The sequence below is a fragment of the Carassius gibelio genome, chromosome B8 (genome assembly GCF_023724105.1).
Source record: "Carassius gibelio isolate Cgi1373 ecotype wild population from Czech Republic chromosome B8, carGib1.2-hapl.c, whole genome shotgun sequence".
NCBI classification, from domain to species: domain Eukaryota; kingdom Metazoa; phylum Chordata; class Actinopteri; order Cypriniformes; family Cyprinidae; genus Carassius; species Carassius gibelio.
The window spans coordinates 7,820,929-7,848,249 of NC_068403.1; the positions used below are offsets into that span (position 1 = coordinate 7,820,929).

A 27,321-nucleotide genomic window follows, 5' to 3' on the forward strand; every position below is an offset into this window, starting at 1 on the left:
GAACGCGCCTAAGATGCCCACAGATGTTTTCTAGGGGCTCGAAGATTTTTGACAGCCTGACGGTTGTAGTCGACAGCGGACTTCCTCTGGTGAGTTAAATCATTTTGAGCAAATAAAATGAGTTTTTAATATGGTTAGTGTTTTAAAAACACATTTAAACTGTTTGTAGACTTTATACGCTTTATGGGTGGTCGCATTTGCCGGGAGGAAGCCTGAGAGACATTTTTTGACCGCTGAGTGGGAAAACAATATTTGTTTTGGAGAAGTGTTTATGTAAGTCTGCGATGTTATAAAACATATGCAGGAGGTATTAAGGAATGAACCATTCATACATGCTGCCAAGAATGGTAACCATGGTAAATTGGTATTAGTCACTAGTCATTTTGTCATTAGACATTAGTCTTTAGTCAGCTTCTTACACACTTCTTCATTAAGGCATGTGGCCTGTTGTCTAACATACAATTAGCAACAAAATAAGCAACTAGTTGTAACACATGATATGTCTTTAATGTCTTGACTCTGCTGCTTAGTATAGGCTAACTTGCAAACCTGTCAGTTAATATTTTAATACTATTTTAAATAATTTTGTTGTGTTTATTTCATTTGTGTTTATTTCTATTTATGATAATTTACAAACATTTAAATAGTAATTATTCATGACACAAAATTTGGATGCAAAACCTTCTTTTGACCTTTTTGAGGTAAAAAAATTCATTCATTCATTCATTCCTTCTCCGGGGGCCCTGTTTTGTACACTATTTATGATAGGTGCTTTTAGGAGGGCTACATCAGTAACAATAACAGTAACTGTTAGCTATGTTTGACATTGAGTCTTTGTGGTGGGAAAGGGAAATCCTGAGAGGGATGTTCCTGGTTGTTAAGGAGGAATACAATATTTATTTTGGAAATTGTGTATTACATTGGCAGGAAATAAAGTAAAAAAAAAAAAAATTCCCCAAGGTCAAAAATGTACACAAAACAAACATGTAATGTACAATCAAACATGTAATTTCTGGCACTTATTATTTCATCTGATTAAATTGTATGAAATGTATCATTGTGCCAATTTTGAAAAAATCTAAACCGCCTGTATGAATTCAGTGTTTAGAAAGAAAAGAAGATTAATTATTAATTGGAAGTCCTTAAAGGCCAAAAATAATGTAGGGCTGCAACTAACGATTATTTTGATAATCAATTAGCTGGCCGATTATTTTATCGATTAATCAGATTAAAACCACTATTTTTTTTATTTAAATTTTAGTGACAAATAAAAACACTATTACACATTCTGCCCAATATCCTTAAAACAAACATGGCAACTGAATGCTATGAAAACATACAGTGCTTATCAATTTATTAGACCACCTGTCATAAGACAAATCTTAAATATTTTAGGAATCTGTCAAAAAATGTATTCTAAAAAAGTTATTGTAATTTTTGGACAAATAACAAACTGAAACTACCAAATAGTATTTATTCACATAATAATAAAAATGTCCTCCTTTGCCTTTGATAACAGCTCACATGCTCGCTGGCATCATTTATATACTTTTTGACTAATTGGGTATCTGAATAAAAAAACACTATAAAGCACTTGACAGTTTTTTTTCTGCGTTTCACATATAACAGCAATACTTATATTATAGCATTAAAAATAGCTTACCACTGTTACTACCAATAAGCCTATGCATATTGGAGGTCTAACCAATACAGAAAGCTAAAAAAAATATATATATTTGTGTAATTACCAATACTGTTAGTTAAGAGCAACAGTGGCACAAACCTTAAAAAACTGGTTACATAAATTTGTTTTAAGCACTGTAGGCTATATAGTGAATATAGTTTAAATGATCTCTAGATCAAAAATTAAAACGATAAAGATAATAAAGACAAATGAAATCACAGTAATGCTCTGCAGGATCATGCGTCACGATCACTTTGATCGCAGTCAGTCTCCTCATTTCTAAAAGCATCTGTTATTTATATTCAGACCACTACACGCTGCTGTCCATTCACAGTTCCTACTCTCATAAATTACTTACATGGCATATTTACTTTAAAACTAAATAGAAATGTTAAGCAACAGATATTTCAGCAAAATAAATGTTTTTGCGCTGAATATTGTCTCCTTCGCCTCTCTGTGTTTCGCCTGGTTAACGCGCGCACCCGCCACTTTTTCAGTAAAGATTTCAACTTAAAGCAGACAGGGTGGGCCTTTATGCAGAAATGCAAAGGCTTGTGTGAATTTGTGATATTTACAGATAAGAATATAATTGTTAACTAAACGTTTTATACACCGATGACACACACGTACTATATCTTTAAAAGCGCCATTATGCTAAAAAGCTGGAAAGTTAAAATAAAGGGGCAGACCCGACTAATCGATAATGAGAATTGTTGTTGATGATTTTCATTATTGCTAATAATCGATTTTATCGATTAGTTGTTGCAGCCCTAAAATAATGCTTTAAGTACATTTATGTTTAAAAGAAAATATCCAATGGAAACGTTCAATCATGTGAGCAAATGCAGTTGGAACTTTTCTGATGTCCGGTAGTCAGAACAGGCAATAATAGCAGCTAGGTTTTTCCACGGGTCTTTCTCGAGGGACAGCTGTACCACACACATCCCTTTCTAACGTGTTGCTGAGTGCCAGGCAGTCTGATTGTTACTCAGGGAAGGACACACCTTATTTCTGACTCATTGTGTGTTTAGTGTTATGTTAGTGCATCAGCCCTGCGGGAATGTGCTTCCCATGATATTACGTTGCCATGGTGTCTGTACACTTTTCTTGTGTGTTTTTGTTTGTTTTGGGGTATCTAGATTGTTTTCTTTTATCTATCTATCTATCTATCTATCTGTCTGTCTGTCTATCTGTCTGTCTATCGTCCTGTCTATCTATCTATCTATCTATCTATCTATCTATCTATCTATCTATCTATCTGTCTGTCTGTCTGTCTGTCTGTCTGTCTATCGTTTTGTCTATAGCTTTGTCTATCTATCTATCTATCTATCTATCTATCTATCTATCTATCTATCTATCTATCTATCTATCTATCTATCTATCTATGTATCTATGTATCTATCTATCTCTGTCTATCTGTCTATCTGTTTGTCTGTCTGTCTGGCTATCGTTTTGTCTGTCTATCTATCTATCTATCTATCTATCTATCTATCTATCTATCTATCTATCTCTGTCTATCTGTCTATCTGTTTGTCTGTCTGTCTGGCTATCGTTTTGTCTGTCTGTCTATCTATCTATCTATCTATCTATCTATCTATCTGTCTGTCTGTCTGTCTGTCTGTCTGTCTGTCTGTCTGTCTGTTTTTCTGTCTGTCATTATATGTCTCATTCTATCATTCTATTTATCCCTCTCTCTTTCTCTCTCTCTCTCTCTCTCTCTCTTTAAGCTGGTCTGGCTGAGGTCACTGACCTGGTCAAGTTGTTAATGGAGGTCGTTTTGGAAACTTTTGCTTTGTTCCCACCGCACAGGAATGCATGTTTTCACCACTTTCTCTCTCCCTCTCTCCCTGTCTGTTCCCTGTATCTCTCTCTTCCTCTCTGGCTGTCTCACTCTCTCTTTTCCCTCTTGAATTAGGGCACATTTTAGTGGCAGTGACATTTGAAACACTTCAAAGACAATGCTCTGTGTGAGCTGCTGAGTTTGTTTGAGTGTATGAAGTCTGTCGGATTGTTTTTCACGCATATCTCTTTAGTTTAGTCGGTAGCTTTCAAAAGTATCCACATTGTCTTAACGTGTGACGAGGCACGTGTTCGTGTGTGTACCTGCATATGCATGTGCAGAAATGAGTGTGGCAATGATTCTTTGTACCCTGCAGGCAATATTATCTGCCTGCCACTCCCTGTGCGAGAGCAGTCAGGGCAGGGTTTCTTCACTCTTTCCCTCTCTTTCTTTCTCTCGCTCTCTTTTCCTCTCCCCCTCGGGGGGGAGCTCTGACCTGTCATTCTCAAGTCCACACAGGTGAGGGTGCTGCTAAAGGAATGTGCAGAGAACGAATGAGCAAAGGACAGAGGGAAAGGTGGAGCAACCTTGTTACCTCGCAAAGTCAGAGGAAGAAAGGAAGGGTGTTGCCTTCAACCCACCTGAACAGCTTGAGCAAGAGAGGAGGGACCAGACACACATTCACTCTTAAACACAAGTCGGATCTGGGGGGAATATTCAGTTGTTTTTTTGCACAGCACCGAGAAGGGTAGGAAGGGAACTTTTTACTGCAATCACAAGAAGTTTCCCTGTTGTTTGGATTTGTGAAGACGCAGGTGGAAAACAAGATTCTTTCCCCTCTTCTGTTAAACATTGGACACAAGGGAGAGAATTAAGGATTTTCTTTTAGAGAACGTTGCTGTTTCTGGTTGGACTCTGGGATTTGGATTGGGTAACAACAAACTAAGAGGTTTGTGAGATCAACAATCTTTTTGTAAAGCCTCACAGTCATGCATGTGTTTTGTAAGGCTCTTTTTTTTATCTCTGTACTTCCCTCTCCCTCTTTACTTGCTCGTCACTTTTTGTTTGTTGTGTTTTTCAGCTGATGTTTGTGGCTGGAGAAATGAATAGAACTCTTAGAATCAGTTTGTTTTAGGTCTTTACATTTTGCCCACTACTGTTCAGCGGTTTCTGGTTTTCATCTTCTCAAATGTTTCCAGTAAATCTTTTTGAATATATGAGAGTGTTTGGCCTTTGGTTGTTTCCCCTTTTGCAAAAGACAGTCTGAAGCTTTGAAGCACCATTAATTTTCAGTATTTCAATGTTGTTTAATGTTGTTATGCATTTGTGTACATCAATTCATATTCGTGTCTGGATCGTTTTGTATATATTGTGACTATTAGGTTTGTTGATTGTATTTTAATATCATCATTATTCTCTGATGGATTTACGCTTAGTCAAATTTGTATTTAGTTTTTCAGAGAAAATGAGATCTAAAAATGTTATTCCTTAAAGTAAAAAAAAATGCAAATAGTTGCAATGTGAAGGAATGACAGCTTGTAAGTCTTATTAAAATGCTTAATTTGCCACAAGAAAACGTCAAGTACACCAAATTTCTAATATGCTATTTGTATTGGGTACTTCTGGGTTCTGTTGTTTTTCTCTGTGTATGACTAAACATGATTTATATGCCCAGGTAAGCACAGGCCAGATCAGGTTCACAATAGTATGCTAAGGTCTGTTCAGGTCTCAGGCACAGTGATATTTATATGAGATTTAGTTTTCTTGCATCCTGGAGTGAAATTCCAGTGATGTTGGTCAAAATATGAACTTGGGCTGTTATATGTGAATGTAAAGTTGATGGATGTCCAAAACATTTAGAACATCCTGTTTTGAGTGGGGAAGTATTGTTTTGTAGTTTGGGGGTAAGTTTTTTTGTTGAATAAAATTAGCAAGGCTTTCAGTTTAAAAGGATCATTTAGTACACTTATTTAAAAAATGCAGGGCTTCAAAATTCGACTAAAAATGCTTAAAACAGAAGTGAGAAGTCTGATGCATACAGTATGTGCGTTGACACATGCAAGAATGTGTCTTGTTTCTAATTAGCAAATATTTAAATGGAATTAAAGTAAGAAAGTAATGTAATTAATAAAAAAAAAGTTATATAAAATTATGCAGAATACAATCTAAAATAATTTTTTTCATTTCAATTAGAAGACAAAAAAAAGACCAAAGTGTAATGCATTACTATATATAAAAAGTTGTTCTCAAACTTTCCATTTGCTTTTTTTTTTCACCATGTTCATCTGTAGAGGACATGAGAGGAATTCCTGAGGAATCATTGGTCTGTTTCTCTTCTTCACTGTCAGAGTTCAGATTTATGGGGGGTGAAACGGGCTTAACTTTCATTTGATGTTTTCAGGGAGAAAGGGAGAGAGTGAAAAGCGAGAGAAAGTGATATTGGACAGGTGGATCAGATTTCTGCCTCTGTTTTTGTGATTTAAGCACGGATATAACAGCTGAGGTGCATGCCATTCTGTTGTAGATTAGATATGGACAGAAGTCTCTAAAAGTCTCTAAAAGTGTAAAGGACACATACAGATGAATGGTGCAGATTTCTAGTAAATGTCCACTGCAGTGTGTCTGGTCATTTTGTGGTTTTTGCTGAATGTTTTATGGTGTTTACCAATACATATTTTGCATTCCTTGAATTACTCAGTTTAGTTATGATCAGTTATGGTGTGTATCTCCGTATGTGTGCATGTGAATCTGTGTGACATCTGTTCACCATGTTTTAACTTTATGTAAAATGTGTGATCTTGCTATTTTTATATTTATATTTCAGACAGAAATGGGAGGATGGGCACTACATCTCGCTGTGGGGATCTACGTTCTCTTGCTCGCTGTGACAGCCAGCCATGCTAATGAGGGTGGGAACATCAACTCTTAAGCTCCCTTAACCTCAAATCTCAATTACAATCACTTTTATTTAAGAAGCAATGCCAAGTCAGTTAAAAACATCAGATTACTTTCTGCTAACTATAATTGGTAATGACAACCAAAATATGTCGTCATTTGGGTTGATATTTTATTATCTAATACAGTGCAGTACATTAAATATATATATATATATATATATATATATATATATATATATATATATATATATATATATATATATATATATATATATATGCATACCCACAGTTCAGAAATTATTCAGACCCCCTTTTATTTTTTACATTTTGCTAGGTTGCGGTCTGATACTACAATTGTTTAAGTACTGAGTAAAGGGTCTGAGTAATGTTATATTTCAGTTTTTTTCTTTTTAATAAATGTACAGACATTTTTTTTTTACATTTTCACTTTGTCATTATGAGGTACAGAGTGTAGATTAATGATGGAAAAAAATATTTAAAAAATTGTAGTATTAGGCTGCAACATAACAAAACTGAAAAAGTGAAGGGGGTCTGAATGCACTATATTATAAACACACAAAATATATAAATGCACTGAATAATAAAACAGCCCAAGTTTTTCACTTTTCAAGCAAAATAAGTTTATTAGCTTGTTTAAATGATAATAGATCATAAATAATAGATTTATTGTTAAGAATAATGATGGAAAAAGTATTTGATTGCTTCTATTTGGACTTTTTAAAGAATAGCTGGTTTGAAAGTCATTGCAAAAATTTTAAAAGGTCTCTGGTATTATTTGTTTGATGTTTAAATGTTTTTTTTTAATGCAATGAAATTCAAAGGTTTCCCAAATGTATAATGCTAAGAAGACTATGGTTTTTGTGTTGCATAGTGAACCATTGTACTGCTGCCAGGGCAAAAACATGCTCAGAATGTATCCGGATTGGCACAGGATGTGCTTACTGCCCAGATGAGGTGAAACTCCCTGATCCTTATGCTGAAGAATGAATTGATGTTGTATATGTGTTTAACAAGTTTTCTTCATAACTAGTCTATATGACGTATTGATCCAGAGATCAGGTCTGTAAGAGTGTTAACTCATTTATGAATGAATGATGCATTTATATATCGCTTTATTGTGTATTGTACACCCAAAGTGCTTTAACATCATGGGGTATACATTTACCACCAGTGTAGATTTACAAATCTAAACCATTACAATCTGATTAGAAATATCCAACATCTATTTAAACTTCTTTAATTTCATTATTCAATTATGACACAGCAGTCTTATGAAACAGTGATTTGAGCAGTTCTTCTCTTCTTTTTGTCTTTAATGTCACTTTTGAGCAATTTAATGTTTCACTGCTAAATAAAAGTATTAATTAGAAAAAATACAGTACTTTCGACAAGTACTCTATTTCCTTTATGCCCCACACTGTAAATGACACCTATAGTGTCTGGTTATTTGTATGTTCATACAACCTATTGTAGCTCTCTGTATGATCACAGCTGTGTCATTGTTTTTATTTTCATCTGTTATTTCTCTTCAGCTCTACGAGTATGAGCGTTGTGACCTGAAGGAAAACTTAGAGGCCCGTAAATGTAGTAGTCGGATGGTAACAATTGAGAGCAGTAGCACAATTCAACAGGTTTGTTTTATCAGAATCTGCCCCTCAATTTAGTTAGATGTCCATGTCGTGGAGTCATGTGTGTTTATGCATTCATGTGTCTTTATGTTTTTTTCAGGATGTGAAAATCGATAAATCCCTAAATTACTCTCAGGTGGCCCCTCAGCTAATGAGGATGACGCTTCTCCCCGGGGAAGAGAAGGAGGTGGATATGGAGGTGTTTGAGCCAATCAGTGGCCCTCTGGATCTCTACATCCTCATGGACTTCTCCAACTCTATGTCTGATGATCTGGACAACCTGAAGAGGATGGGAGACCAGCTAGGTGAGTGAGCGAAGTGGCTGTTGTAACAAAGTGTTTAGATCTGTCATATGATGATTTGCAGTGTAAAATTTTGCAATAAACTACAGTAATAAACATGGTTGTTAGAGTTGGTACTTTTAGATCTGACCGAGTTTAAACTGGAACTCTGATTCAACAGTTTGTTATATAGCCAATATAAAATAATAATTGTATATATTATAACCAAAAGGCTAAACTTTTTTTTTTTTTTTACTATATCGCCCTGCCTAGTTCAAACATTGTAAGGAGTGATGCAACCATCATAACTGATAAGTGTCTGCTAAATGAATAATAAAAAAATGAAGACCTTAATGATTTTAAGAATTGTTTATGTATTGCTACGCTGCAACATAGTCTGAGTTCTAGTTATTTTTACATTGGCTGTTGTGTTACGTCTCACTGTTTTTCATCTTGAGCCATAAGTGCTGCATTATTTACGTAGATGGTGGGTCAAGTTAACTATAACTTTTAAATACTCTCTCTGAATCTATTGCGCATTGTCTTGCTGTTTTTGAATGTAATTTTTTTAAATTAAAGCTAGGTTTGGGTGCCACAATCAGTACAAAATAGTTTGTTTTGCAACATTTTAATATTCATTCATTGTTTGGTTTCACCTCATGCAGCTCAGCTTGTTAAAAGACTCTCTAACGATTACACCATCGGATTTGGCAAATTTGTAGACAAAGTCACTGAGCCTCAGACAGACATGAGGCCATCCAAGTAAGAATAATACAGTATTACAGCACCACACAGTATGACTTTGTCTGCACACGTTCCTTATATATATGTTTCCTCTTACAGATTAGCAATGCCGTGGTCCAACAGTGACCCTCCGTTTTCATTCCGTAACGTCATCAGTCTCACCAGCAACATAAGCACCTTTAGACAGAAGCTCCAGCAAGAGCGCATATCTGGCAACCTGGATGCCCCTGAGGGGGGTTTTGATGCCATCTTACAGACTGCTGTCTGCCAGGTCTTGATCTATTTTTAAGGAGTTAATTCGGTAGACAGAAGTGAAAAATGCTTGCCATTTTCAGTACTGTAAACGGTAACTTAATTCTTACTGCTACAGTATAACTTGTTTCCCATTTTCACAGGAATATATTGGCTGGAGGAAAGACAGCACCCACTTGCTGGTCTTCTCCACCGAATCAGCATTTCATTATGAAGCAGATGGTGCCAATGTGCTAGCGGGCATCTTGGATCGTAACGATGAGCAATGCCATCTGACTTCAGATGGAAATTACACACATGATACCCGTCAAGACTACCCATCTATACCTACCCTAGTGCGACTTCTGGTGAAACATAACATCATTCCAATCTTCGCAGTTACTAACCACTCCTACGATTACTATCAGGTTTGTATGCTTTTAAATAGTATTTTAATTGTCTCAGTGACATTTGTGCGTTTTACGTCCATTTAAAAGTTCTCAGAGATTCTCCCAATATGAATAAACACTATATTGAAGAGTGGATATAAACTTCCTTGTGACACAATTATGGTTTCCTTTGTTTATAGAAACTCGCTGAATACTTCCCTATTGCTGAGTTGGGACAGTTGCAAGAAGATTCCTCTAACATCTTGAACATTTTAGACAAAGCTTTTCAGGTACATTTATTTTCATACCAAATACCTTGCTGAGATGATTATTAGAATTTTTTTCAAAATGGATGTAACACGTTTTTTTTTAACCATCATTTTTTGAACAGAATATTCGCTCCAAGATCAGTATACGTGCAGAGGACAGACCAAAAGCGGTGGACGCCAAGATACTCTCTCAGTCCGGCACAATTTCTGAGTTGGGCTATTTCAAAATCAATCCAGGTGAAACTGTGAGTGCCTTTGACTTCTTTTTAACAGAAAACTTCAAATGTATTCTCTCACGCACTAGCCGTTTTTTTCCAGAGGGAAGGAATATAATGAAGGAAAAACTAAATAATCAAATATTAATTAAAAAGTAAAATCGTAATATAGGTTAGGCCAGTAATTCAGATTTTTTTCTTGCCCTGACATTTTCTCTGTACCTCAAGCTAATTCATTGATTTATGTATTTTATTTATTAAGCTGCAGTGCTTCTCAGTTTTTACAAACATATTTTTAAATACACTAATTCAAGTTTTCTCTCTGTAAAGGGTAAATTTAGAGTCCGTCTGAAGGCTCTTAATCGGGTGGGCGAGCAGCATGTGTGTGATGCCAACCAGGCTGACCGGGCAGGAATCTTAAGAGTCAAACCAACCACATTTAGCTCTGCCTTGAGAATCAATGCTGAAGTGCTCTGTCATACATGTGACTGCGAAAAGGTGAGGCCTGCAACCTCTTCATAACCCATCTCCTGTTATGCATGTTCATTTAAAATCTTACACCTCTGTTTCTACTTTAACATCAGACCCCAGTTAAAAATGCACCGCGCTGTAACAGCCGTGGAGATCTTGTCTGTGGGAAATGCCAGTGTTATGATGGATGGTAGTATTCATTTTGATGTATTTTGACATCTTTGGTTTGTGCCGATTATATTGCAGTCCATAACCCCGCTTCTTTTCTCTGCACTGCCTCTCATAGGGTAGGCCCTTTCTGTAACTGTTCATCAGGGGCCTTCACAGACTCTTCCATGTGCATCGAACCTGGGAAGACCGAGTCTTGCTCAGGCAGAGGAGACTGCATGTGTGGGACCTGTGTGTGCTATAACCCAAACCAGTTTGAAGGGCCCTTCTGTCAGTTTGACAAATCTCAGTGCCAGAGATTTGGTGGATTTCTCTGCAATGGTTAGTGAAAAGATTTTTTGGATTTTAATATATCCCAAATTTAGCATGAAAGATGAAAAAAAAGCCAAGCAGATCAGTAATGTTTTATTAGTTGCAGACATGCTTTGATGTGCCGTCATAGTTAAGTTTCCAGAGTTATGACCTTTTATCTTTGTTTGCTACAACAGAACGTGGAAGCTGCAGTATGGGCAGATGTGTTTGTGCACCGGGATGGACTGGAGATGCCTGTGAATGTTCCATCAGCAACGAATCATGTCTTGACAGCAAAGGGGTACTGTTCAAAGAAATATAAAGTCAATATGCATGCACACTATTTTTTATTAAATAAATGGAGCCTTGGAGAGAATAAGAGAATTCTTAATAAAAATTAAAACATTGGTAAAAACCCCAGTTCTGTGTATAATAAAAGCGTTCTTCTCTTTTGTAGGGCATCTGTAATGGTCGTGGTCAGTGTAAATGCGGTCGTTGTGAGTGTGAACACTCAGGACTTCCACTGAGCCACACTTGTGAAGCAAACTTTCAGGTACGACTGTGATGTGTGTGTGTTTGTGTGTCCGTCTGTCTGTATTCCTTGTTAATTTTAGTTGTGTACTTGTACCAACTCCAACCGTATTTCATAATGCAGCAACAACTGGGCATGTGTGAAGCCAAAAGGAGCTGCGTTCAGTGCCAGGCCTGGAACACCGGCGAGAACAAAGGAAAGAAATGTAATGACTGTTCCTTTAAAATCATCATGGTGGAAGAGCTCGAAGAAGGTATGGCATCAGATCTTAGTTTTATATTAAAAGACATCGTTAATACTCATGGATTTGTTGATGGATATATGAAACAATGAAGAATTGATTTACTTGTGTCCACAGATAAAAATGTAATAGAGACTTGCAGTTTTCGTGATGAAGATGACGATTGCACATACCACTACACTGTGAATTATCCATTAAACATCACAGACAAGGAACACCACGTCCTGGTAAAGAAAAAGAAAGGTGAGATGTACACAAATATTAAATGATTTATACAGCATTTGGGTGGACCTATAAGTTCATTTAAAATAATTTGTCAGATACATATGTATTATTTCATACGAAAAATAGCTCTTGAACAAGAGTGTTAAACTAACCGATTGTTTTTCTGTTTCTCAGACTGTCCACCTGCAGGTTTCCTGTGGTTGATTCCTCTCATTATGTTTCTGATGCTATTGCTTGGTTTGCTTTTGCTCTGCTGCTGGAAATACTGCGCCTGTTGCCAGGTAGATAAACACTTTTATTCAACTTTACTTTAATTTGCTTTAACTTTACAGCATGTCAAAAATTCCTGAAAAAGTGTTGTCAAATTTTGTATACTATAGCTAAAAAAAAGAAATGAAAAGAGAAGAAAAAAAAATGAGAGAATGAAAAAAACAACAATTTAAAAGACAATTTAATACACAAACACCTTCCCATAACCAAGCACAACATCAGGATTTTTCAGTGTCAAGTTATTTTCTGTTGTCAGTGATTCTGAATATACTGCACAAAGAACAAATCTGAACATGTTTAATGTGTATTATACAGCTAAGTGGAAAAGAACTGTCAAGATTTTATTGGAGGCGATGATATATGATTTAAAAAAAGTAATATGTCTTGTTGCTTGTCTTATGTATATACACATCAAATATGTTCTAAATTCTGTTGTGTTGGACAGCGTTTTTTTCAAGTTACTTGCTACTTAAAATTTGTTATGTGCGACTGTTTAAGTTGTGGTTTAGTAATGTTAAATCTCAGCTGATTAATGTTTGTTCTCCGTCTCCTACAGGCATGTCTTGCTCTTCTCCCATGCTGTGGCAGAGGTAATTATCTTTCACTCTGTTACACGTCAGTTACACTATACAGAGATCAGCAGAAACAGATTTACTCTTTTGTTTTCAATGTGTTTGTGAATGGCAGGTCGTATGGTGGGATTCAAAGAAGATCACTACATGCTACGCCAGTCTTTGTTGACCTCTGATCATTTGGACACCCCGATGGTGCGCACCGGCCCGCCCAAAAGCACAGACATTGTGCGCTGGAAAGTGACAGACAATGTTCATCGAGGACCCAACCACCCACAGAACCAAATCAAACCCAACCCCAAAGAGACCAGTGAGTCTAGACTGAGATTCAACTAGTTTTCTAGTCATCTAGTGTGAACAGGGTTCAGTATTAAAATACTAAATTCTTGTCATTCCAAACCTGTGACCTTTTTTCTATTGTTCAACAATAAAAAATCTTTTTTTTTTTTTTTTTTATAAATTCTGTACAAGTCAATGGGGGGTCCAAAACATCCACAGGTTTGGAATGACACAAGGAAAGTAAATGATGGTAGACTTTAAATTTTTGGGTGAATTATCCCTTCAAAAAAAATTTTTATCACACAGGCACACAAGCTTGTATTCATATTCTTTTATTACTCTGTATCTTTCTTTATAGTCCAGTACCCTGTCTCTCTTCGTCTGAACCGGCAATATTCAGAAACTCTATCCAACCCTGAGGCTCGAGACACAGACATGCTCAAGCGAGAAGTAGAGGACAACGTAAGTGCTTGTAAATGTGTGATTTCCCCACCCTATCCCATCCAATAAAAAACAAGAAACAACTGTTCCCACATGAACCGTCATGCCTGACTGCTAATTTCTCTTTTATTTTATCATAAACAGCTCAATGACGTGTTCCTGCAGATCCCTGGCTCGCAGAGAGTGCAAAAGACTCGATTCAGGTGAGAAGTAGCTCTTAATGACTCATTCAAATTGGCTGGGCCGTGCCTTAAAGGGAATTTCTTTCTAAAGTATTGGATGAGTCTCAGATTCTGAGATTTCTTTTTTTTTTTCTTCTTCAGGACACAAAGAAATTCTGGAAAGAGGTACATTAGCTACAACTGAGCCAGCATTGATCAAATACTATGTCACTTAAGTCTGAGTTTATTAATTAGGGTAAATCCCATTAAACTTTTTATCATTACAATACTAAAATTATTTCTGAAGGATCATGTGACATTGAAGATTGGAACAATGGATGCTGAAAAAAATCAGCTTCACCATCACCAGAATAAATAACATTTTAAAACATATATTTAAATACTGTTATTTTAAATTGTAATAGTATTTAGAAATATAGCTGTTTTACTGTGTTTTATCAAATAAATGCAGCATTGGGGTGAAATATGAACTGGATATTTCTTTGTTAGATTACTGATTTGTACAGGGACTGCGAATCTGAAAACTTGAAGAGAAACAATAATAATTCTTATTTGCATCCACAGACAGAACAACACAATTGTAGACACAGTTTTATCTGCTCCTCGTGCCAGTTACCCAGATATTGTGAAACTGACAGATAAACAGGTTCAAGCTGGAAACTTCCGGGATCTGAAGGTGGTTCCAGGCTACTACACTGTAGCCACAGACAGAGGTACAGCTACCCTGCACAACCCACAATCTACACTTAGGTTGCAGTCTGTTGCCTGTTGTAAGATTTTGGGTTTATGTGAATTGAATGTTTATGCATCCATGTCCTTGTCTGTCTTGTAGAAGCGGCAGGGGCTGTGGAGTTTCAGGAGGGTGTGGAGTCAGTGGATGTCCGGGTTCCCCTCTTTATCAAAGATGAGGATGATGAAAAGAAAGAGCTGCTTGTTCAAGCTGTTGATGTTCCAGTAGGAATTGCGAAAATCGGCAAAGATCATGTCAACATCACCGTGATTAAGGAACATGGTAAGATCTGATTAATCTTGTTTACAGACAATGTTTTTTCTTACCCCACTGGCCTATTCTTTTAGCCAAATCAATAAGGATTATTCTTAAAATCAAGCATTTTCTGATATAATTTTTTTTAAAATGGGTTGCCACAAAAAAAAAATGTATTCTCGTTTAGCTAGGAGCATCTTCACCTTCCTGCAGCCGTCATACACTTACAGTCGTCATGATGGTGTGGCCAACATCCCGATCAGTCGTGAGATCATAGAGGACGGACGGACTCAGGTCACATACTGTACCCGTGACCTCACTGCCAAAGACAAGAAGGTAAAACACACTTTCCAACTTGGGTCTCGATGTTTTGATTTTCTCTGAAAAACAGACTGTGCCAGATAAGTGATATGCTTATGCATGTCATGCATATTAAATAATATGAATATGCTGGGAAAAGACACCCTGAAGTCATTCTTATTTGTTTGAATGTGTGCTTATTTTTCTCTTGTCTTCGTAGGACTATATCTCAGTTGATGGAGACTTGAGTTATGCACCAGGCGAAACTCAGAAGATGGTTCCAGTGAAACTCTTGGAGCTTGGGGAGGGAGATGGACTGCTGGAGGACAAACAGGTCAAACAGTTTGTGATGGATCTGAGTAACCCACGGCAAGGTGCTAAACTGGGCCGTTACCCACGCACCACCATCACTATCGCAGATAAACCAGGTATATACAGTACCAGGCTCACAGATTTAAAAGTCTAATTTGTTGTTATTCCTTTACCTAAATTAGATTTGTTTCATATGTCTTCATAGAACCCAGTGTCGTGATGTTTAAGAAGAGTGCTCAGACTTGCAATACATCTGACCCGCTTTACTCCATCCCTGTGGTACGCACTCGAAACCAGGAGGGTCCGACCACTGTTCACTGGCGCACAAACAAAGCCTCACGCTTTGACCTCTCCAGTCACCTCAAATTTGCTCCTGGTGAGACGGAAAAGAACATTGTGATTGATCCTCGTTCATATCCATCTCCAATCATACCCGAGACCTTCCACCTGGAACTGTTTGACCCCAGCAACAATGCAATCATTGGAGAGAAGAAAACCTCTGTGGTGAACGTCGTTGATGGTAGAGGTGAGAAAACAGGGGTTTAAGAGTCAGTTTTGAGGTTCATGTTTGCAACCAACAATAAATTCAAAAATATTTATTGTATTTTACTTTATTTCATGTTTTATGGAAAAAACGAACCCTCTATTAATCTGCAGATGTTGAGTATTACTTAGTATTTGCATTGTAATTTCAGGGGATGGGAAAATTAATACGCAGACAGTGGAACAAGTTAATGCACTAAGCGCATCCCCTGGAGGACGCCTCTACGCCCCAACCAACATCAAAGCTGTTCCTACCGGCCCTAAAAACATCCGTCTGAACTGGAACCCCAGTGCAAACGCCAATGGTTACAAGGTAGGTCACGTAACATGATATCTGAAATAATACAAAAACGAATGCAATTTTGTAACGTTATTTAGTGTGTATAGTCTGTTATTACCTCTGTAAAGTTTAGTAAAAAAAAAAAAATGAAACAAAAACTACTCTTAAATGAAGATCCCAGTTAAGCAACTGGGCAACAGCGATTATTCAAACATCTGTCTCTGACCAGTAATCCTGTTACTGTTTAGGTAGAGATGTGAAAATCTGTAAAAGTTTCAATATTTACACAGCGTTAACTAATATGAGATGGTGTTTACTTAAATTTTGTAGTCGCAAATGCCAGGAATGTGACTGGAGACAATTTAGGCTTTATAAGTCACAGTGTGATTTTATTTCTAGATTTATTTTTTTATCATTTTTTTATTTATTTATAGTGTATGAAATAATTTAATTCAATTTAATTGTGCTATTTTAGACATATTGAATACAATATATAAAACAATGATTCATGTACAGTGTATGTGTGTGTATATATACATATATATTAAAAAGTGAAGTGAGTTGAAATCACATGACCCATACTTGGAATTTTTGTTCTGCATTTAACCTTCTTCACTATATAATATATATTTAATAATAATATATTTATACAAGAATTAAATAATAAAATGAATGATATTTAAAACAAAAATTGAAGTTCATCAAGGCTCATTTATTTGATCAAAAATACAGTAGAAACAGTTAGTGGTTTAAATTTATTTTAAAATGTAATGTTTTCCTATGATGGCAAAGATGGATTTTAGTTTTACATGATCCTTAAGAAATCATTCTAATATGCTGACCTGCTGCTAAAGAATTTATTTTATTATTATCAATCTTGAAAACGCTTGTGCTGCCTAAATAATTTTATGATACAGCTTTTTTCCAGGATCCTCTGATAAACCGAAAGGTCAAAAGAACAGCATTTATTTGAAATAGAAATCTTTTGTAACATTATATTTCTTTGCTCTTATCCTTGCTGAATTATACTTTATTCAAAAAAAAAAATGACCCCAAACTTTTAAACAGAATTGTTTGTAAGCAAGTAGGAGATTATGCACTGTGTGTTGTGTCATATTAGGATAGATCTTGTGCTGTTTTTTTTAGTCACAGACCATTTCTGCTTGAGTTGCAATATTAAATGAAATTAATATTTCAATAAACAAAAGTTTAGCTAAAATGGTTGTTGAGAATGCTGTTAAATATTTCCCTTGAGCTGTGATTTGCTGTTTTTCTAGGTGAAGTACTGGATTTATGGAGACCCTGAGGCTGATGCTCAGGTGCAGGATGTGAAGACTCCTCAGGCCGAGCTGACTAATCTCTACCCATACTGTGACTATGAGATGCGTGTATGTGGCTACAATGCACTTGGAGAGGGCAATTACAGCGATGTCATCCAATGCCAGACTCTAGAGGATGGTGAGTCAATCAGGATTTTGTGTTTGTTCTAAATTTTAATTCTTTAAAATCTCTTTTTTTCCCAGATTTTTAGGAAGCATGCATTTCATAATTTTCTTACTTGGATTTTTCAAGTATACCCATAAAGTTACTGTCTTACAACATGGCCATCTTCATTGTTTTACCCCTCTAGTACCTGGTGAGCCTGGTCGCCTGGCTTTCAATGTTATCAGCCCCACTGTCACTCAGGTCAGCTGGGCGGAGCCAGCAGAGACAAATGGTGTCATTACTTCATATGAAGTTATCTACACACCCATCGACGAGGACAAGAGTAGGAGTCTTAAAAAAACTGTTCAGACCATCAGTATTGTAGTATTTAGTGCTTCTCTGATTGCACATTTATTTCTCTGTTTAGAGCCTACAGGACCTACTAAGAAGGTGATGATTGATAACCCCAAAAAGCGCATGCTGCTCATTGAGAACCTGCAGCCTTCTCAGACCTACTGTTACAAAGTGCGTGCTCGCAATAAGGTGGGCTGGGGCCCGTACAGAGAGGCTACAATCAACCTGGCTTCACAACCTACCAGACCCATGTCAAGTAAGCATCTGGGATGGAATTAAACTCAAGTTCAGACTGAGCAGATGTGACTGTGAATTGATTGTATTATTTGTTCTGGTTCATTTCGCTCCTACAGTTCCCATCATTCCTGACATTCCCATTGTGGATGCAGAGGCTGGCGATGAATATGATAGCTATCTGATGTACAGTAATGAAGTACTGCGATCCCCAACTGGGAGCCAGAGGCCTAGCGTCACAGATCTGACTGAAGGTGGGTATCTTTTGTGATGTGGTGCACTGTTGCAACACATTGAAGTCAATGGAAACCACTGTTCAAAGTTTTGGGGTCAGTAAGAAAGAAATTAATATTTTTTATTAAGCAAGGATCCATTAAACTGGTGGTCAAAAGTGACAGTAAAGGGTTCTATAATATTACTAAAGATTTCAATTGAAAGAAAAAGACCATTCTTCTACATTTTCTTTTGATCCAAAAATCCTTGAATCCTTAAAAAAAAACATATCACAGTTTCCACAATAATATTAAGCAGCACAACTGTTTTCAATCAACGCTGATATTAAAAGAAATGTTTAAGTACCAAATCAGTATATTAGAATGATTTCTGAAGGATCATGTGACACTTCTAACTGAAGTAATGGCTGCTGAAAATTCAGCTTTACCGTCACAGGAAGTATATTAAAATAAAGAAATATTTTAAACAACTTTCAACAACTTTTTTATCAAATAAATGTAGCCTTGTTAAGCATAAGAGGCTTTATACAAATACATAAAAATCTGGCTGCACCCAAACTTGAACAGTAGGGTGTTTTCTGCACATACTTGCTGAAATGACCAGGATAAATTTCAACCAGCATGGCTAAACTGGTTGGCTATGCAACTCTTGGGAAAGGGGACACCAGCACACTAGCATCCTTTGAATGGTCTTTTCATCAGGCGTAGCAGGGAAGACTTAAGTTCTTTGAAACATGTCAATGCTTGTCTGTATTGCATGCCTGAACATGTATATGGAATTGTTTCAAGCATTCGAAAGCTTTTTCGTACTACGTTGACCTGTAGAATCTACTGGTCAGTAGCAGTCAGGCATGGGCATTGCCTGCCTTCATCTGCAGTGTAACATGATGATGTCCTTACATAATTCGTATGCCGCTCCTGTTGAAATCAAAAGGTTCTTTCTAGTCCCCTGAAGACCCCACAGCTACTTGCTTTTGCCATGGAATAATGTCGTTTTCTTTCCTTATGGCTTTGTAAAACTGGGTGACTGGGCTCTTTGTGGAAGTTGAACTTATTGTTTGTGCAGCGTTCAGGAATGTGACATATGGGTTCTTACGGCTCTCATTTGGCAAGAATGATCAGTTTCCTTGGCCTTGCTAAATCTTTCTAGCATCATGAATGGCCTCAGAAGACATCAGCTTCCCACCTTTACTTCTTTCCTTCTTTGCCTTACTGTAGTTATTAAAGCAACATTTCACCCAAATATAAAAATTCTGTCAACACTTACCAAAGGAGATTCAGATCTTTTACATAAAATCACAGTGATTGGGGATGGACACTCCCAAAATAACATAAAACATAAAAAAAATCTACCACAATTATTGTCCATGGTGGATAAAACCTTGAAATTACCATTTCACAATATTTTTAATTTTTTTGCATTTTGGAGCTTTGAAGCCCCATTCACTTGGCTTTTTCAAAGTTTTGCCTACCATCTCCTTTTGTATTCAAGAAAGTCATAGAGGTTTGAAAAAAAGGGTAATTAATAACAGAATTTTCTATTTTGGGTGAATTAAGTTGAGCACGGACAGCACACACATGTGCCTTGCTTGCTTCCCCCACATGATTACTGAAGGCTCACATTGGAAGCATGTCCAGCTAGTTGGTTCGGACCTGGATCTCCGTAAGGTGTCCTGGAAACTGCCTGCTGACATCATCCCCCTCCGCCTGAGCCCGGTCACAGATGCCATCGATAGTCATGCACAGACCCTGCCACAAGGTGAAGACCAGTCCCTGGCCGACAACATGCCATCTACACCCAACGTCAACCCAATGCTGTGCTAGGATCTTGAGTGCTAATTGGCATTAAGAGTATCAGAGTGCTAATTGGCATCTTTATATAGACTCCTAATTCCATTGCTACTATCAAAATAGTGTTTCTTGGTCTGAATTTGAGAGGTTTTCTGCAGGTCTGTTGAGGTGATTCCAGACCTCTGGGGTACTGTTCAAAGCCCTATTCTTGAGCGCTAACTTAAACTGTGAATTCCAATGCACTAATGGTGCTGTGCTAATTCATGATATCATCTTCTCTCTTATGTTCTTACAGATCAGTTTGTAAATGGAAAGTGGGACCAGAATTTCCTGTTTCCAGGAGGAAGCGGTTCCCTTTCCCGCAACGTCAGCTCCTCCTCATCCACATACAGCCATTCCACACCCCGTCTCGGTGTGACCAACAGCAGCAGCACAACATACATTTCTGGCAAAGGTATTAGAGAAATAAATAGCTGACTTAAAAATGAAAATTTTGTCATTAATTAGTCACCCTGATTTTATTCCAAACCTGTGTTAGTTTTTTGTGGAACACAACACAAAATGCCTTACTATTTAATGTATCTCGAATGATCAATGTATGTCAAGCTCTAAATATGCATCATAAAACTGTAATGCAAGTAGTCTATGGCACTATATATTGTAGTGCACTACATATTGTAGAGTTATATTCCAAGTATTTTTTTTTAAGAAATTAATACTTTTATTCAACAAGGTGAGCAAAATTTTCTTCAAAATCTATTAAAAAATTCAAGAACTTTAATATATTACAAAATAAAAAAAAATGTTTTAAATGTAGTACAATTTCACAATATTACTGTTTTTATTGTAATACCAAATAATTGATGCCTGGGATGTATTAAAAAAATTGCACCGATTCAGAATTTTTGAACGGTTGTGCAAGTTGACATTTACAGATAATCGAAAGTAAAAAAAAAGCAAAAGTGTTGTTCACAACACAAAGCAATTGTATTGCTTCAGAAGCTTTAAAGAATAGTGTAATTTAGACCACTTTTTATGATAGTTTTATGGCATTTTGTATTTTCCTTCTGGTCTACCCTTATTTTGTGGAAAAGTGCAGCATGTACATTATGCAGAACATTTTTTTTTGTGTTTAATGAAAGTAAGACATTGAAAGTAAGAATTTTTATGTGAAGATGTATGAATCATTCTTTTATTTGGTACATATTAGTGACGTATCAATTAATTTAATCCAAAATTAAATTTTACATGATATATTTGTGTGTACTGTGTGTATATAATGCACACACATACATGTATATATTTAAGAAATATATAAAATATATATTTATATACAATATAAATTATATATTAATATGAATATATATGTATATGTTTATATGTGTGTATTTATATATACAGATAAATATACAGAGAATACACACATATATTATGTAAGTGTTTATTTTGGATGCAATTAATGATGACTAATTGATTTGACAGCACTAGTACATATGGTTTAAAAACTAAATTGTTGAATATGTTGCCTCCATAGCTCTTTAACCAATCGTTGTTTTTTTGTCACAATCAGGAGGCTCAACGACACACAGATATGATCTTAGGGATGGCGGACTTCTCAAAGAGGAAGTGATCCTGAGGAAGCGCTCTGAGAACAGGCATTACACTGACGGTGATGGTGTGAGGGATTCTATTGTCATGGGAAACCTGTCTGGTGGATTTTTGGACAGCTTAGGTAAATTAAGCCTGATAGATCTGCGTGCACAAAGCCAATGGAATTTGATATAATGTCTCGCAAGGTGCAGCTTTTGGCAAAAATCCTTGGCTCACTCTCGCTTCAATCCTGCTCTTCTTTTCTTCCCCTTATGCTTTTTGTCTTCTCTACACTTTTTTTTCTCCCTCTGTTTTCTCGTCATGCGACGGCTGCCTGCCAACCCTTTCCCGCCACACCCTGCCGTACCCCACCCTGCCGTGGCTTGGCTGTCTCTCAGGGGTCTCTAGCTTCAGCCAGAGTACAACTACCAGCTACAGCTTGAGCTCCAGAGCTCGTACTCAGTCTGAAGATATCAACGATGCACTGCAGAACCTGGATAATGTTCTTCAGGGTGAGTGAACCCGGAAACCACCAGCAGTGCATCAGTAAGAGGGTACTTTGAAACAGTAACGTCCTTTCATAATGTAAAGTAGTTAAAGGTACAATTTGTAAGATATTTGCAGTAAAATATCCAAAAACTACTAGGCTAGTGTTATATATTTTGTCCAGCTGATTACTAACAATATCTCTAATGTTTTCAACTACTTGTAAATCATGAGAAAATTCCCATTCTAAACAGTGACACGGGGCAGTGCAGTCGCCTGTCAATGACATTATTTATACCCTTTGTTACCGCCTTTACTGACGTAGAAACCACATGACAACAGTGTCGTGGACAAATGCGGAAGTAGCTTCGCGACAAACTTCAACTAGAAAGAGATCTCGCATGTCTTTTACTCGACAGGTGAGTTGTTTTGATTAGTATCTTTACAGAAAACGTATGCTATTATAACAATCAACAAGATTAGTATTATGGGGCATACACGCCAAACGCGGGGCATCGCGTCTCTAGACCCGCGTGAGGACACGTCTGATCCATAGTCTGATCGCGTCTTTGCATTGACTTTGTATGTAATCTACTCACGCAAATCGTTGAACTTGCATTAAATCCATGATTTATCTTTCCGTCTGATTGATGGCCGTCAGTGGTTGGGTAGAAGACAACAAATCACATAATTTCACGCTCCTTAGCGTCATCAAACCATGCGATTGTTATTGTTTTGGTAGTGTGCCCTCTAGTGGCGGGTCCTACAACCTGTACCTTTAAGCGCAGATCTTTTAGTGGATGTTCTATATATTTCAATAAAATAAAATACAACTATTTATTTAGGCACTAAACATTTCAGACAGCTTTGAACTCATTTATTGATCATAATTATATTAAAAAGATGCATTAACAATAAATGCAACTTATAGAACACCAAATGTATTTTTAAATATATATTTTAAAAATGCAGTTCAGGGAACCAAATAAATCATTGAATCTTTTTTAGAACTGGTTCATTTACTTGTCTCTGAATGAACATGTTCATGAAAATGAATTTCTCAAAAATCCTACACTGTAGGAGAGCACATTTGACTATTTTATTAGTCCACCTGGTAAGAACAAAATATGACCTCAAAAATAAGTATGCTAAACAGTTGCTACTGGGAAAGTGCCTTTTTTAAACTATTTTAGAAGCAGCTGAGTTACTGTCATACTACTGAAAATCTACTTCAGTTTGAAGCATCTTTGCTTTTACTTACCTACAGACTGACACATCTCCGCCAAATCCCTGCTGTTTCACCAGTGCTGAACCAATAAAACTGTTTTTGGCTGCAAAATTAAATGTCTGTTCTGTGGTTTGACATTTTACCGTCTGCACTGCTCGTGCCCTCAGACTCACGCTTCAACCCGGGTGTTCCTGAGACTCCCAGCAGACTGGTGTTCTCCGCCCTGGGGCCAACGGCTCTGAAAGTGAGCTGGCAGGAGCCCCAATGTGAGACTGATTTACTGGGGTACTGCGTCCTTTACCAGCTACTCAGTGGAGGTGATCCATATCTCTTCTCAATTAAATTTGTCATACCTATTCATTAAAAAATTATGAAAGTATATTAAATTATATGCTAAAACTAATTTCGTTTCCCATATAGGTGAAGTAAAGCGTATTGAAGTGAACAATCCCGCTCAGAACTCTGTGGCGGTTCAGGATCTCCTCCCAAACCATTCCTACATCTTCAAAGTGAAGGCCCAGAGTCGAGAGGGCTGGGGTCCTGAGAGAGAGGGAGTCATCACCATTGAGTCTACTGTCGACCCCAAGAGTCCACTGAGCCCAATGCCAGGTGAGAGCGCCTTCATTCTTACCTATAAGGGCCAAAGTAGTTCATTATTATCATTTACTAAATGTATGTGTGTGCTGTCTTTCAGGATCTCCATTCACACTCAGCACTCCCAGCGCTCCAGGACCTTTGATCTTCACAGCTTTGAGTCCAGACACGCTGCAGCTGAGCTGGGAGAAACCTCGCAAACCCAACGGGGACATCCTGGGCTACGTGGTTACCTGTGAACAGCTGCACGGTGGAGGTCAGACAACACCCTCTTTATTTTCTATTTGACTTTTTTTTTTTTTTTTTTTTTGACAACTGAACTTTGAATCCACATAAATATCCACAGCAGCCATTACTGCAATAATCAAAAACAGCCTCTGTTCTTTAGCTTCCTTGTTAAAGCTCTGTTTGGTGTCCTTGCAGGAGATCTTCGCTCCTTCCAGGTGAATGGCAATGCTGCGACTTCGTTGACTGTGTCTGACCTGAAAGAAAACATGCCATACAAATTCAAAGTTCAAGCCCAGACAACGCAGGGCTTTGGACCGGAGCGAGAAGGCATCATCACAATCGAATCTCAAGATGGAGGTATGTTGGATATTTAAACAGTGTGACTGAGAGAGTGATATGATAGCGTGTGAACATTTTATGATATGTATCTCTCTATGTACTGTATATGTTTAATGTTTCAGTAATATAAAATACTATGGTTCAATAAAATCGCAATGGATAAAATCAAGTCTGGCCCTTTACAACTTTCTGCGGAATATTTTAACTCCGAAATACATTGTATCATATCTTATTTCATCTTTGAGGAAAAAAAACTGGTAATACATTTTGTTTGTTGAAGCTAAATAATCTCCTCTTCCTCTCTGCTCCTCCTCAGGCTCCATGTCACAGTACAGCAGCCATTCACTCACAAAGAGAGAGGTGTTCAACCTTCCAACAGAGATTACTTCACACACCACATTCTCTGAACCCTTCGTGTCTTCAGGTAATAACACGCACTACATCTTCCAGGGTGCAAAATTCACAATTGAAGAGTTTTTTTTTCCTTTTTTTAAATTTATGTGTTACAATATCAGTTGAGTTGGCCTTATAAATATAATTAAACAAATAACTAGATATTTTATCCTATTCAATATAAACCTATAAAACATAATTAATTGAGGTGATTATGCTTATTTTGTGATATGTAAAATACATACCTTTTTATCCAATAACAATTCCATAAAATGAAGTCCAATATTATCTAAAAAACATTATCTTTTATTTGAATTAACACATGTTTTAATTCACGGTACCACCGCGTTCACTACATTTTTTCAGAAAGCAAAAATAAAAAATGTGAATATTGATTAAACATTGATTATTATTTATGTTTAATCATGAAATAGAGACCTAACATCAATAATATTGGTCACTTTATTTAAAGGTCCAATTCTTGCTATCAACAAACCATTAACCATGCATTTGCTTTAATAAACTCCTTATTTGCTGCTTATTAATAGTTAGTACAATAGTAGTTAAGTTTAGGTATTGAGTCAGATTAGGGATGTAAAATATGGGCATGCAGAATATGTGTTTTATAATGCTAATAAACAACCAATATGTTAATTTTAGGTATGCTAATAAGCAACTAGTTATTAGTAAGAATCGGTCCCTATACTAAAGTGTTACCCGAATGTTATTAGAAAATATAACAAAGTACTATTATATCATATTTAATATATTAAACTAAATACACATTTATATTGGTGGTATATCAGTCATCTAACATTTCTGGAAATACCATACAGTATGTTGTGTCTATGATGATGTTATAAAAATGTATTTTTATAAACTTTATGCTGTTGATAAAAATAAATTGCAATGAAATCAATTTTTTTAGTTCTAGACTTTAAATTCTTTATTGTAATGTTTTGCTCGTTGTATCGGTGTCTGATGTGTATTTCTTCTAGACGGGATGATGATGATGTCGAGCAGGCAGATCACAGAGTCGGGCGGCACCATCACGCGGCAGGTGGAGATGGTACAGAGAGGAGTGATGTCCAGCAGCACAGTCACTAAGAAGGTGGAGAGACAGTACTACGAGGCCTAACTGAACTTCCTTCCCCAAGTGCCTTCGGCTGAAATCACATGGCAGAGCAGCAGTACAAAAACACACTAAAGACAAACTAGAAACATTCACAGACCAATGTGCACAACATATGGTGTTTATGTGAGCATGAGAACAGCTGCGTGCTTGGATTCCTCGGATTATTGATCATAAAGACCACATTTTCAAGCCTTGATTTTTTGTTGAATGTAAAGACTTAAAACATTTTAGTGTTATCTTATCGCTTCCAAACAGGTATTTGTTAAAAATATTGGCATCAGTCCATGTTTCATGTAGTGTTTGCGAGAAAGGTTATTGTCGTATTTGGCGTGGGATATTGGAGCTAGATTGCGATCGTTTTGACGAGGTTTGAATTTGGCAGGTTTCATATCATGTTGTTTATATCATTGATGTTGCTTTCAAGATGTATCAAGTTATTGGAGCATGTATGTTTTCTATATGTATTTCCACATCGAGTATGCCATGTCTCTTCAATTAACTCAAGTCATTTTCTCCTAAATCAGTTTTTTTCACTTGTAACACATGAGCGCATACATATGGACTCGATTCTTAGGACTGTAAATATGTTACTGAGGTTTGTTTTTTTACTGCCTGGTTGCAAGATGTGTTGTTGTAACTTCAGGCCCGTGGCTGTATTTCAGATGATATTAAATCTGCCAGGTTTGTACACTGCTGGGAATTTGTAAAAGATTACCCATCTCACACCTATGTACCCTTGAATTACATTTTAACTGCCTTTAATCATTTGTATGGTACTTTTAACATGGGAAAACATCTTTTTTTTTAGAGTTTTATAAGAAAATTGCATTTCACCATCATATTCAAGCTGTAGTTTGTAGTTATGCAAAACGTCTCACTGCATATTAGTTCTCCACAACAATAAATTATCCTACCACAGTCGACTCCTTGTGTGTCAGCTGTTTATTAGAAAAAGATTTGCAACTGAATGTTTTTAGCACACTGTGAACCTATTGAGATGCTTCACACTGATTGGAGGAGTTTGTACCGACACTGCCCTCTATATGGTTTCTTATGTTAC

General features: G+C 36.7%; 1 protein-coding gene across 3 annotated transcripts; it reads left to right on the forward strand.

Annotated features, from left to right (window-relative positions):
- Positions 1-27,184, forward strand: itgb4 (integrin, beta 4). 3 transcript variants are annotated; one of them, XM_052563092.1, is made up of 42 exons: positions 1-89; positions 6,289-6,373; positions 7,254-7,336; positions 7,915-8,013; positions 8,111-8,315; positions 8,957-9,053; positions 9,135-9,306; positions 9,431-9,694; positions 9,856-9,945; positions 10,047-10,169; positions 10,470-10,637; positions 10,724-10,800; positions 10,897-11,099; positions 11,267-11,370; positions 11,527-11,622; positions 11,725-11,854; positions 11,960-12,085; positions 12,242-12,348; positions 12,894-12,927; positions 13,025-13,219; positions 13,547-13,650; positions 13,774-13,832; positions 13,953-13,976; positions 14,376-14,524; positions 14,644-14,823; positions 14,984-15,132; positions 15,317-15,524; positions 15,614-15,934; positions 16,104-16,264; positions 17,509-17,689; positions 17,862-17,999; positions 18,084-18,266; positions 18,364-18,498; positions 20,564-20,722; positions 21,839-22,000; positions 22,257-22,370; positions 23,740-23,889; positions 23,993-24,181; positions 24,267-24,422; positions 24,590-24,751; positions 25,050-25,157; positions 26,125-27,184. In XM_052563092.1, exons 1-42 carry the CDS (start codon positions 24-26, stop codon positions 26,262-26,264), a joined length of 5,856 nt encoding a protein of 1,951 aa, XP_052419052.1. In that variant the 5' UTR covers positions 1-23; the 3' UTR covers positions 26,265-27,184. The 3 variants fall into 3 exon arrangements, with proteins under 3 accessions (XP_052419052.1, XP_052419054.1, XP_052419053.1); XM_052563093.1 differs by lacking the exon at positions 1-89 and adding an exon at positions 3,951-4,413; XM_052563094.1 differs by lacking the exon at positions 22,257-22,370 and having other exon boundaries at positions 9-89.
- The last annotated feature ends 137 nt before the right edge of the window (positions 27,185-27,321 follow it).